The sequence below is a fragment of the Sphaeroforma arctica genome (genome assembly GCF_001186125.1).
Source record: "Sphaeroforma arctica JP610 unplaced genomic scaffold supercont1.878, whole genome shotgun sequence".
Classification (NCBI taxonomy): Eukaryota; class Ichthyosporea; order Ichthyophonida; genus Sphaeroforma; species Sphaeroforma arctica.
The window spans coordinates 1-14,583 of record NW_014039680.1 but is presented as its reverse complement, the minus strand read 5'-3'; the positions used below and the strand labels follow the sequence as shown (position 1 = coordinate 14,583).

The 14,583-nt window shown below is 44.0% G+C and overlaps 2 protein-coding genes across 2 annotated transcripts; one reads left to right on the top strand and one right to left on the bottom strand.

The window, feature by feature from the left end:
• The first annotated feature begins 4,990 nt into the window (after positions 1 to 4,990).
• SARC_09048 (hypothetical protein) lies at positions 4,991 to 8,282 on the top strand. Its single transcript, XM_014296950.1, has one exon. The coding sequence runs from the start codon at positions 5,309 to 5,311 to the stop codon at positions 8,273 to 8,275; it is 2,967 nt and encodes a 988-aa protein (XP_014152425.1). The 5' UTR covers positions 4,991 to 5,308; the 3' UTR covers positions 8,276 to 8,282.
• Positions 8,283 to 8,717: 435 nt separating this feature from the next.
• SARC_09047 (hypothetical protein) lies at positions 8,718 to 13,422 on the bottom strand. Its single transcript, XM_014296949.1, has 7 exons — positions 13,164 to 13,422; positions 12,346 to 12,566; positions 11,532 to 11,654; positions 10,972 to 11,145; positions 10,248 to 10,378; positions 9,480 to 9,756; positions 8,718 to 9,131 (listed from the first exon to the last, which is right to left on the bottom strand). The coding sequence occupies exons 1-7, from the start codon at positions 13,234 to 13,236 to the stop codon at positions 9,027 to 9,029; spliced, it is 1,104 nt and encodes a 367-aa protein (XP_014152424.1). The 5' UTR covers positions 13,237 to 13,422; the 3' UTR covers positions 8,718 to 9,026.
• Positions 13,423 to 14,583: the final 1,161 nt, after the last annotated feature.

The window sequence follows — 14,583 nt, the reverse complement described above, 5'->3', positions numbered from 1 at the left end:
CTGCAAGTGATATGGGATAGACATACAACTACCACGGCTGTAAGGTACTGCAGGTGCCATGGGATAGTTATACAACTACCTCGGCTGTAATATGCTGCACTTGTAACTACAACGACATGGGTTCATATTCCTCTCCAACATGCACATGACATATGTAACGGTTGCATGGTGCCGCATCCATCTACAACGGCAACCGATGTGGTTATGTAGCGCAGCTGCAGCAGCTATCACTCGGTAGGACACAGCGGTAGACATAAGTCGGTAGACCTAGTCGACGTCTCACGCCAGCGGAAATCAGCAACCGCACAGACTTAGGCTACCAGAGAGAACCTAACGAAGCCCATTCGAAAGGGCCAAGGCGATATGAATGGGCTGTATGTGCACAGTATGCGGGATGCCGCCGACGCTTAGTCTGTGGGAGTGAGCGCTGCTTTATAGATACGACAGAGGTGACTAATCTGTTGGGATCAGAGGTGCTTTAAAGTGAACGACAGATGAGGGTGATAGGAAGTGTTCTGAGACTTATACTGCAGAATACGAAGTGCGGGATGAGAACGTGCGGCTGTGTATGCAGCAACAACATCAGCACATCTGGCTTCGAGTGTCACCAACAAACCTATTTGGGAGCAAATAAACCATTAGATTATGCCTATGATAGGCCGTTCGATACTGACTCTACTACCACAAGCCCAGCTTAGTTGCGTGCAAGTAGCGGATTCTGGGGGTTGACGAGTTTACGGGCGTTTCTATTTATAGATACAGGTTCATTGCTACTCTTGGACTCCCAGGCCCTGCGCCTGCAATCGCCCAGCGCAAACAATAGTCGACTGAATATGTACACTCTGACCCATCATGACTCACTAGCTTCTATTATTGGGCTTAAGTGCACCGTTTATTGGGGTAATCCCATTTACTTCCGAGATGGCACTAGCTTCGATTATTGGGCCTAAGTGCACCGTTTATAGAGGTAATCCTATTTATGTCCAGATGGCGGTAGCATACATTCTTGTTAACCAATGGGAACGCTTGGTTATTGACTCGTAGCGTGAGTCCGGGTACTCGTAGGATGTTACTGACAAGTGCAGAACTTCACTATGGCTATAGCTATGCGCATATTCGTGTAGTTGAATGAGCAATCGACAGAAAGAGAACGCTTTAAATCTCTGACCATGAGTGCGTCTTTTGATACAAGATGCTATATCGTATTTTGATACAATAGGCTATATCGTATTTTGATTCAAGATGCTATATCGTATTTTGATACAACATGCTATATCGTATTTTGATATAAGAGGCTATAGTACTAGAGGGGACAGTGCGCAGGCAAAGAACAATCCAAGCGAGCACCCATGCCTTGTCCACTTCAGATGAACGTATTCACAACGACCACGAAGAAACAGGAACTCAATCACTCCTCATACACTGTTGGAATAAACGATACACAAGCTTGCGCCAACGGTGTACTTGTACTTCTCTGTGGATGCTTTGATATCTCTAACCTCCTGATCGGCAGACGTTGGACTCTATCCACGACGCCACACGGTGCACGGGCAAGACACACCACCACCTGACACTACTTACTCGCTACAGATACATAACCAATCCATGAGACACCACACCACCACCTGACACTGCCCACTCACTACAGATACATAGCCAATCCACGAGGCACTATCGCCGAGAGACTGTACTCTGCTGCTGTAGTAACCAGCTCACTCAGCAAGCAGGCGAGGCGCATCAAAAGCAGCGCCTATGGTTCAGTGGGCGTTTGTGTGCGCAAGCGCATCGGTGTAGCCCATGATCGCGAATAGACCGGCAGCAATGCAGCACTCGGCATCATTTTGGCAGTTGAAGAGGGGGTCTGCTGGTATTTTGTTGTCGAATTCATGCTAAAACCCTAAAACCTTGAATCTAATACAGCGCTGCATACGCCATGTGCAAGGTTGAAGTGAATGGAACAGTCGTGACTCATGTGTGCTCTTCAGTGATCGCCCGTCTCCTCGAAGTGGAGACAAGAAAAAACCCCTTGTCAGAGTATTTATTCAACGCGACAGTGTCGGAACCAACCAACGGCCTCCGAAGTGTCACTTTATAGAGCTTTATTGAAATCACCAGGAATCGGGCAGGGATGGCACCAGCAATGTACATATATACATGGACAAATGTATATATAAACATGGACAAATGTACATACATACATGGACAAATGTACTTATATATATGGACAAATGTACATATATACATGGACAAACTTACATATATACATGGACAAATGTACATATATACATGGACAAATGTACATATATATAGGGACAAATGTCCATATATACATGGGACAAATGTACATATATACATGGACAAATATTCATATATACATGGACAAATGTATATATATACATGGACAAATGTACATATATACATGAACAAATGTACATATATACATGGACAAATGTACATATATACATGGACAAATGTACATATACACATTGACAAATGTACATATATACATGGATAAATGTATATATATACATGGACAAATATATATATGTACATGGACAAAAGTACATATGTACATGGACAAATGTACATATATGCATGGACAAATGCACAGGACAAATGTTAACTCGTGCCATTTGCTGAGCTTCGTACTCACCGCACCAACGCTTTAGAGAAGAAATACACGACGTCTATGACTGTGCTCGGTTTGCCCTACACTTAAATATATTTTCCTACCCCTATGTGGATTATTCAGTCATCTATACGCTTACTGCTAATGTACATGCTTTATTCAGTACAGAGTATTCAAGGGATGTACCGTACCGTTCTTGATACAGCTCTCTAACAGTCTATGGTACCTGTGTGGCAGTGTGAAGTAAGATAGTATCAGCGAGTCACCAGTGGCCCACGTCTGATGCACTATGGCATACACATGTAAAATCCAGACGCCAGCTGTTTAAATAAACATTCACACATTCTCATATCTCAATCTGTCGAGTCTGTGCCTGTGTAGACTGAACACGTGACAGTTGACAGCTACTACGCCAGAGCCCACACTCGCCCCAGCGCCCAGCAGAAGAGTGTCAGAGCAACTACTGAGTCACACAATACATATTTACCATCTAAATCGTAAATGTCACTATATATACATATATACCATCCCTATCATCGATATCACGAATATATACTTACAGTCTAATCGGTAAATGCCACTATATATACATGCATACCATAATTAACATAGATATGAATATATGCGTGCAATCAATATTGTAAATATCATTATATACACATACATACCATGCTTATCATAGTTATCACTATATATACTTGCCATCGCCATCGTAAATATCACCATACATATCATCCTTATATTAAATACCGCTATACATACATACACACCATCCTTATCATAGATATCATGAATATATACTGACCATCTATACCGTAAAAATCACTATATACACATACATACCATGCTTATCATAGTTATCACTATATATACTTGCCATCGACATCGTAAATATCACTATATATGCATACATATCATCCTTATAATAAATACCACTATACATACATACACACCATCCTTATCATAGATATCATGAATACATACTGACCATCTATATCGTAAATGTCACTATATATACATACATACCATCCGTATCATAGATGTCACTATATATATACCATCTATATCGTAGATATCCCTATATATACATACCGTACTTATCATAGATATTACTAATACATAGATGATTATCATCAATATATCCATACAACTCTTATGATATCACTAATACGTACATACCATCCTTATCATAAATATCAAAATTACATTAATACTTACCATCCTTACAATAACACTGTCACATAAATACATACAATCCATACCGTAAATTCCACAAATATATACATACAGTCCTTATCACAGATATCACGATTATAGTACAATCCCGAACATAAAATACCACTATGGTATAAATATCATTCATATCAGAATTAACACTGATACATACATGCCATCCATACTATAATTAGCGCTGATACAAAAATATCCCGGATATTTACACACAATCCTTACTATAAATATCACGAATATATACATACAATCCTTATTATATATGACCCCGATACGTACTTACTATACATAGAATTAGCAATGATATATACATAAATATCACGAGCATATATACATACAATCCTTATCATAATTATCATCAATTTCATCCTTATCATGAATATCACTGCAGCATACAAACCAACTATATCATAGTTACCAATGATCAATCCTTGTCATCAATATCACGAATATATACATACAATTCTTATCATAAATATCACAAACAAATTCATCCAGTCTTTATCATAAAAATTACTATTATTTACATAAACACGTTCCTTATCATAATTAACACTGATACATTATTGCATACAATCCTTATCATAAACATCACTAATACATTCACACCATCCTTACCATGACTAGCACTGATACTTGAATACATTCATACATAAATACAATCTTTATCATAAATCACTATTACATACATACCATCCTTATCATAATTAGCACTATAACATACTTACCATCCTTATTATAAGTCACTATCACATACATACCATCCTTATCGTAAGTAGCACTGGTACATGAATACATTAAAATACATAAATACAATCCTTATCAGAAACATCACAAAATATGACATCCAAATCAGACCAAAATATTTATTTGATGTATTTACTTTTATATTATATCCCGCGGTTTTTAAATACACCACCATATTAGGGATAGGTCGTTATTTGGCGCGTGAACCCTGCGTGTCAACTGCCATATTAACAATAATCACATCGCCTCCTATTTTTAATTTTTTTTAAATAGATCTAACAGAATCAATTGACAATCATTGGTGACTTGTGACTTGTGAGGCTGTTCTGAGCGTATTCATAAGTATTTGAATGCATACATACAAGACCAGGAGACCTAAGACATCTCTTGTACACGACCCTCTGGGTGCTGTGCTACAGAAAAGAAACATGAATATAAATAGTAGGTCGAACTATTAGGCTTAGCGTCTGAAGGACCTATTTACATATTTTTTATATTCAGATTTAAAAAATGAAAGATAGTGTAGTACAAGAGACGGTGAGACCTAAATGTAGTGTAAATATAGGGCAGGCTACGAGCTGAGCTTTAGTCCACAATCCGTTTACACCCAGTGCATGCAAAAATAAATATCTCAACCAGTGCGTGCGATAAGTGCACACAGCCAGATCAACTGCAACCAGAGGCGTAAGGACTACAAGCACGATGATCTGCCAGTCCTGTTGCAGGTTACAGCTAAGGAAAGGTCACACCGCCTATGAACAACGCGAGTTCAGGGGGGCCATTCGATGCTTCAGCATTGCTTTGGAAGCGACGTCAGTGGGCTGTGTCTACGATCACGCAACTGGACGTGTAGGCACTATTCCCAACGGGGGTGCCGGCATGAAGGGAGTAACCTGTGAGAGCGACCGCTTGGAGGCTCAGAGTGACACACACGCAAGTCTTATTGAGCCTAGCACAACCGCACACAGACCTAAACATGATGCGAGCCCAGATATGACTACAGATACGGTGGGGGATGAGCCGTACACGATATGCACCAGCGACCAGTTCCACTTCATGCACGCAATGTCTCCGGTATTGCATCGTGGTCCATATTCGTTGGCATTCCCATTGGATGATGTAGCGCTGCTGGATGGGAACGAAAAGTTGAAGATAGACGCTGATTTAGGTCGTTTGAATGTAGCAGCTAGTAAGGACGCTCCGACAAAACACACAACACAGACAATGCTGGTTGCTGACATCTTACAAGATCACACGAGGGATTCAAGTGAATCGCGTGAATTAGATGCAGGTATACACACTTGTGAACTATGTGGCGGAAGGTATTCTGCTGACGGATACGAACAAACGCACACACTGAGGTGGCCGGACAAGCGGAGACTCGCTGCGGACGAACCTTCTAGAATAAACAGGACAGAGACACGTGTGTATGTTAAGCAAGACAACACGGGCGACCTGCCGTCAGGTGATACCACCTCTGCATCTGACAGCGACGGAAAAGTGGGGGAGTGCAGCATTGAGTTGTGTGGGGGGGTGATACTCGCACTCTTCGCTGACCTGTGTGATGCACACTATGCCCTGTGTGAGTACGCAGCTGGGGTGGCCAGGGCTGATGACTGTGAGCGGTACATGCATAGCCACCCAGCAGGAGTAGGTACGGGTGCCATGAGCAGCAATGACGCGTCTGTGGCTGCTAGGCAACCACACCATACGTGTTGGGATAGAGAATCGACTGATGAGAGAGTGTGTGAGAAGGAGTCGATGCGGATTAATAAGACACGTGTATACCTGGCGAAGAGCAAGTGTCTGTATGAGCTTCTCCGTCTGGACGAAAGCTTGGCACAGGCCGACCTAGCTATTAAGGTATACCAAAACATATCAGACACTTCAGCCAAGCACTCTGCACCAACGACAGGTGCTGCATCTCAGTCACAGACCACTGCACACGCATGGAACCAGACACATACCACTACACACACATGCAACAGGTCGCAGACCACTACACACACATGCAACAAGACACAAACCACTACACACATAGGGAACAAGGCGCAGGCCCGCTCACAGACGCGTCTGTTAAGCGATGCACGTGTGCAACTGCAGTTGGTGAAGACTACTCTAACGGAGCGCAGGCAGGGTGTGTTTGATCTAGAGGCGCTCTTAGCGTCCAGCTCAGGAGCCATGCACCATAGACACCGGGCGTATATAGGCCCCGCTAAGACCACCGAGATTCTAGGCAAAGGCCGGGGGTTGGTGGCCACCCGCGATATACTCAGAGGTGAGCTGGTCACGGCGGGGTATCCGTTGGCGAGTGTTGCGGTGACACGAGAGAGAGACGGGGTGGATGCGTTAGGCAAGGTACTGCATGAGCAGGCTAAGCGTGATGCTGGGTTTGCCGAGGTACTGGGCAGGCTGTTTGGCAGCCGTGTCTGTGGTGCTGTGACGGAGAGTATAGGTGCCGGTGCAAGTTCAGGTGAACATGTATCCGATGGTAGCGGGAATGGCGTAACGTCTCATGGCGGCGACACGAGAGTGGTGGGAGACGGTGTGCATGCAGCTGCTGTGGGAAGGAATGAAAGCGCGAGTGTTGCTGGCAAGGAAGCCGACACACGTAACAGCAATTCGACGGGTATGATGAACGCTATTAGGGTTAGTAATAGAGCACACGCAGAGACACTACCCGGGACCAGCTGGAAAGTGCCCCCGCTGGAGGCTTGCAAGGATGTGGTGCGGATGAACGCGTTCTCCTGCGAGCAGGGCCTGCACAAAACACAGCTGCACGAGTTTCAAAGCGCCGCCGCTCCCGAGCGCATCGACGTCTGCAGCGTATACGACCACATCAGCTACCTCAACCACGCGTGCGCGTCCAACACCACACGCATGATTGTCAAGGGATTGCATATGGTGCGTGCCCGGTGTGACATCAAACGAGGCGAAGAAGTCACGACCGCCTACGCCGAGTCGGACCACACGGCGCAGCGGTGGGAATTTGAGTGTGTGTGTGAATACTGCGTGCTTGTACCCTCTCTCCCGCGAGAGGTGTTGCAGGCTACCGCCACCTGTGACGAGCTTGGGAACCGTGTGACGGTATGTATAGACCGTGGGGAGGGTGTGAGTAGTGTCATGATTGACCTGCTGCGAGAGACAATAGCATGTGTCACCACACACCTGGTGAGGTATTTTGATACGCTCGCTCGAGATGGTCGTGACTGCTCGCCAGCCGTCCAAGCGAAGATAGTACACACGTACCTGATGCGCCCGTCCTTTATCCTCTACAATGTGCTGAAACGTAAGCTGGATGCGGAGAAGGCCAGCCACGAGGCAACGGCCCAACACCCCCGCCCCAAAGGCAACACACAACCCCACCGCACCGATCCCAGGGCCGCGTTCGATGTGCTCATCAACTCGTTAAGTGTACTGCAAGACCCGTTTGATACGTGGGATAGTTCGGTGTTCATGTCGCTGGTGGGAGAGAGCATGCGCATGCTGCTGGTAGCAGGTGCGGGGGCTCTGCCCACTATTGAACACTACCTGGAAATGGCTGTGCAGGCGGAGATAGATGTGATAGGCGACTACCCCGAGTGGGCGTATGGTAATGTGAAGCGGCAGGCGCAGGTATCGTTGGGTTTACCGGCATCCGTAATTGACCGCATACTCCTGTCGGACTGAATAAACGTTCTCTTGATGATTACCTTAACTTGAAGACTATAATTAGAGAATACTTCTTTACCCGTTTGGCAAAGATTAGTTTTATCTGTCTATCTAGATGCACTTCTGTTTGGCATTGCAATAGGTATTCGTTTACGTGTTGCCTAGACTGTAAGACAGTGAGTTGCCCACCAGACTGTCATGCAGCACCACGTGGTCAGTAAACTGTCGAAGCAAATACTATGGGGTCATGCACACTACAAGCTGGCGTTCAGATTTCAAGCCAACAACATGGGAATGTTGCCACTGTACTTGTTAAGACACAGTGCAATTAACACAGACAGTTATATTGACACTGACAGTTGCGATCCGCAGCGTGCCTATTGCTTTGTACACCGTTTGCTGTAGGTGACCGTTTTGTAGGCAGGTAGATATGTAGTAAAAAGTGCATGACAGAGAAAGACCTCATGAAGCAAAACAGTTACTTTATTACTACTGATGGCTACGACAACCTCGATCAAGACTTCGCTTGAGAGTTCGTCACTGTCTACTCTTATTTTAGTCTCGGCAGTACTATACTATGCCATACTACCATATATATATAAATATAGTACCTACGTCTATTTAAACTTTAACGCTGCTCGAAGTTCAGCACACAACTGTTAAAATTGCCCGTAATCGTTGGCTAAATATTCATACAGGTATATTCTGCAACCAGGCCCACGCCCTGGGGCGCAATCGGTTGCGTATCGGGTATGTGAATACGTTTCCTTTAACCCATCACAGGGAAGGTCACGGCAGTGTTGATACCACACTTGCCAACATTACGGATCATGCGGAAGTAGCCCTGCTCGCCCCAGCTCTCTCCCCAGGAGTTCTGTATGATGAACCAAACAAGGCCGTTAAGCGTAAGATACGTCAGAGGGGTTACCTTGTCAAGCTCACTATCCCGGTACACATGAGAGGAGTGGAAGCACGTAGCAGAGATAGGTAACTGTGGATGACACACACACACTCTCCCTCGAACACGATAGTAAGGGGGAGGTGACAGCCCTCAGACTATTTGCTACACTAACACCCACACAACACAACCACTGCAAGTCGTTCTACACCATCCATACAACCACCACATGCATTAGCACACATGGCCATTCGAAGACCCACCGTATTAATTTTAAACACCGTACACCGTCCAGACGAGTGGTCAGAATTAGGTATCACACACCTTCACAATCCAGTAGGGCTTCTCTGTGCCCACGGCCGAAGTCTCACTGCCGTAGCCCACAATGAGCACGGCGTGGTTGAGGCCCAACGGATCACAGAACCACGGGTTAGACACACCGCCAAAGTAGAACTGCAGCCAGTTGGCGTTTAACGCTACTGAGAGCGGCCCGTACTTGACCAGGGCAGCGCGCATTTGGTCTTCATCCTTGCCCACGTTGAACCAGTCGGTGACGGTGGCTGCTATCTTTTTCTTATCCTCCAGAATGTCACATACATGTCTGTATCATGGAATACGAGCCCATATAACAGGGAACGACACAGTACATTTGTAAGAGTGGGTCGAGTTCGGTCGTTTGGTAAGGAAGCAGTAGCGACAAGGTGCTGTAGAGTGGGCCATACATGTTTGCATCAGGGAATGGGAGCACAGTATACCCGATACCCGACGGAGGCATTAAAAGCAAAGTGTATGCACAATGATGTGATAGGAGCGATACTAAACGAGGGGTTCCAATACTCTCGTGTGATGCCTCACGGACATATTCCTGAAATGGATCACACATACAGCAAGACTACTCTTTTAAACGAAAACCTACCGATCTTTGACACAGATTATCACACATACAGCAAGACCACTAAGAAACGAAAACCTACCGATCTTTGTAACAGAGTACACACATACCCCAAGACTACTCTAATAAACCAAAACCTACCGATCTTTGTGACAGATTACACACATACAGCAAGACAACTCTAATAAACCAAAACCTACCGATCTTTGTTACAGATTAGGTCCTTGTGCTTGCCACACATAGTCTTGTCGTAGTGCTTAGCCATGCAGGGCAGGCAGCCAAAACCACCGACACAGTAGGGGATATCCTTGTCAGCGGGAATACCACCCTCCTAAGAATAGCACATACATCACATACATCAGCACACGTTTAATTATTGCTTGGAGTATTGTTCAGAACAGATGAAGTAGGAGCTAGCTAAAAACAAGTTAATCGGATGATGTGAGGTGTTACATTCCGATGAATGTCAATCAGATAATGTGAGATACCGGATTCTGATTAAAGCATCGCAAAGAGCATTTTTGCGTACACTCTTGCACACCAAAGACCTAGCCTACAACCCTGAGTCACTCATGGTATGAATATCGTAGAAGTAGGTATACGTACCCCTTAACACAGCACTTGAACATACACATACATACGCTAAAATAGATTTTCCCCAGACAAAGGGTTTTAGGGTTTACGATTACCCACACGAGTTATGATCACGACTGGACAACACATAAAACGCGTCGCCCACATACTCTATGCATTTACCACCATGGTGAATTCGTACGTCTTAGATGACCACGACTGAACAACACATATAACAACGCGTCGCTCACACTCTCATGCAGTTGCCACCATGGTGAACTCATACGCCTTATATGACCACGACTGCACAGCACATATAACAACGTATCGCCCACATCCTCACGTACTAACCGCCATGGTGAATTCATACGCCTTGTATGGCCACCCGCCGAATACGCCGCAGTCACGTGGATCACATTCTACCAGAAACTCGGGGGAGAGCTGTTGCAGCTTGTTGTGTTTGATGAAGTAGCCCCCTTCCATAGCCCCGACGGCGGAGAAACTCCAGCAAGAACCGGCGCTTCCCTGAGAAATAGAGGTGAATTGATGAATGACAAAGTGATACTTCGACAGCGACTACGTAGAAGAGACAGGACTGGCTTTGCATGTAGGAGCGGAGGAGGCGACAGAGCATGGCGCATCGCAGTTTCAATTCTCCAGAGTGCAGGTATAGTGCCGTACGCAGGGAGTGGCAACAACTCACATACGTGCTCACACAGAACTGCAGCGGCCGGTACTGTAGTCACTAAAATCATAGCCTTCTAGATTGAACATCTTGTTCAATTTAGAAGGAAGGCTATGCTAAAACAGGCGTGTGTATGTGTGTGCACGTGTGAAGGGGGAGAGAGAGGGAGGGGGGGAAGGCGAGAAGTGAATACTACTGTAGTGATCAGGACTACCGATACACACACCTGATTGGCGACGTCAGTCACCGCTCCCTTGTCGCGCCAATCCCAACTCTCAGGTAGATCGTCTACGGGCAAATCGGGCAGCATGTGCTTCGCTTGCACATCAGCGTCCATGGGAGAGTTAATCTGTGTGCGATGACGGAAATATCGATTAAAAACTTAAACCTCTGGATCCCTGCCGGATCAATACAGCAACAGCTGCTGTATTCTTACAGTTCATCAATAGACCACCTATCTATATGCCTTGCCACAATTTCACTTACACTTCCATAAATGCTATGTAAAGATTTGGCATCCACAGCCAGTACAACAGTCCGGTCAAAATCCCGCATAACCGTTTCGCGTAAATACTATGACATTGAAACAGCGGAACGTTGCTCGCCGTCGAGGCTGATGCTAAACGACAGCAAAACATGAAGTCAGCTGTAACGGAAAGAGTAACTTAGTATTAGAGCCCTCCGCACATGAAGATACGGCATAAGGTCTCCAGGGACCGACACAGCAAACTACATTCAAACAGGCTCGCAAATCGATAGCTACTACACCGTGGCGCAGAAGCAAAAATAACAACAAACAGAGGATCCTCGTATAGCTCACAAACATATAATTGTTATATCCTCTCGGCGCTTTGTACTATCACAAGGGCTTTTATATATGCACATTTGGCAAAAGCCTCGGAAACCGGTCCGAGCCCAGAGCCTTAAGATAGCGATCGCGTACAGACACGAGGTAAATATAGACAGTGACGATTCCATAACAGTACACGAAATATAACATACAAGCGTATCATCATTGAATGCAAGGCCGAATCACATACCTCCATTAGCATCTCTCCAGCATTTCGATCCGCAAACTTATTCAGTTTGTACTGGGCCTGATCGTTATCATTCTCGGCCGCCATTCGCTCCACAATGAACTTGTTCTTGTAGTAGATGGCCTGTCGTTCGATAGCTGTCTTGCCGCTGTATTCTTTGTCATTGGCTGCCATCCACTGCTTGAATTCGGTTGTGAGCTCCTCATTGGCAGCAATCTCGCCCACTAAAGTGGATAGCGTTTTATGTAAGGTTAGGAACTACGCAGATGTGCATGGTATAGCGCGGGAGAGCAACGGTACATATTACACCACAGAGATTGGTATAAAAGACTATGTATGGGAGATATTCAATAGTATGAAAGAGTATGTCCGTAAATAGGAATAGTATGAAAGAGTGTATTCGTAAATAGGAAAAGTGTGTGTGGGAAGTATACGGCATCCTCGATACGAAAGTGAAATTCTATCGAAGACCTTATAATTCACCTCATCATCCGATACACATAAGCAGAGGTTTACAGTAAAAGAGTAACAAATGACACCAGATAAAACTGATGTCAGACTCAATTCAGATATAGTTGGAGCGATATTGTGAGCGTATTCCAAAACTGTAACGTATAGCATGACCGCGAATCACAACGACACACAAAATGCAGAACAGTCCAAATAGAACCGCAACATATGCATTTACAATCTGAGCCGAGTTCCAATACTTCCACAATTACTACGAAACTGTGCCAAATGTACGAAACAGCCCGAAAAAGATGATATTTACCGAAACACAGAGAGGTTTCAAATAAACAAAGGCGAAGATGGTAACTTACAATTTTCCATCACGACATTGCGCGCGACTGCAGCACCTGCGGTGGCCAGAAGTAGTGATAGCGAGGTTTTCATTTTGATATTTAATAGGTGCTGTAGTTCCAGGTGTATACTTAGTGTAGTCTAAGTATTAGGAAAGTGCGGTCGTCAGAAAGGATAGAGGCTCTTATATAGACGATGTATGAACATATATAAATACAGTTCATAATTACGTAGTTACCTCAATACCTCGATAGAATGTCTCAACTCTCAAGTCTCAACACTCAAGTCTCAAGTCTCAAGCTCTCAACTCTCAATACATAATTACAATACAATACATACAAGCAAGTAGTGCATGATAGGAAAAATATTAAATGCTCTTCTTTTTTAGCTGTCAAAATCGCGTCACCAAAATTTGAAAAGGGCAATACAAAAATAAATAATACGCAATATACGTTTTTGTTAAAATCATAAAAATAAATAGGCGAGCTCCGATACAAAACAGTGAACGACAGAAAACGTAAATATAGTCAGTACGTTTTACCGGATATTTGTAGGTACCGCTGATAATAAATGAATTCGTATCAATTGACAATCGCTAACTTATCTGTCACCACCAATAAAAATCAATCAAACCACCTCTTCTTGGCTTTTAAAATGGCCAGCTCTTACGTAGTACGTCATCATAGTTTCTTTCCATAAAATACGTGGTGTTAATAGTAAATACATACGAGTTATGTCTCACATCAGTCCATGCAATATGTTCTTTATTTTTTATTTTTTTCAGAACAATATGTATGTACGTAAGAATGACTCATGGAAAAAGGGATTACCGATCAGCCAGTCAGCTACTCGCAATCGGTTTTAGAATTTGCAGAGGTCTATTGCAGGCTCGCCCATTCTCCCATGCTCCCCTAGTCACAGCTTGTACTAGGAATAGCCTCCCTGATACACAATTACACAGAGGCTACGAAGTGGGCTATGAAGTGGGCTATGAATTGGGCTATGAAGTGGACTATGGCGTGAGCTATGACGTGAACTATGACGTGAACTATGACGTGAACTATGAAGTGGGCTATGAAGTGGGCTATGGTGACAATAGTCCGATCAGGCATATTATTTTTATTTCTTCTTTCTCTGAAGAGACGGGTAATGTTTTTACTTCTCATATTAGAATCTATTTAAAAACATACTAATATAAAGAGCCGTCTGTTTGATTTCAGAAGGCTATGGAATCTAATATATATATATACATACATATTATATATATATATGTATGTGTTTATGTATGTATGTATGTATGTATGTATGTATGTACACATACACATACACATACACATACACATACATACACATACACACACACATATATATAAACATATATAAATATATATATATATATATATATATATACATATATACACACACACACATATATATATA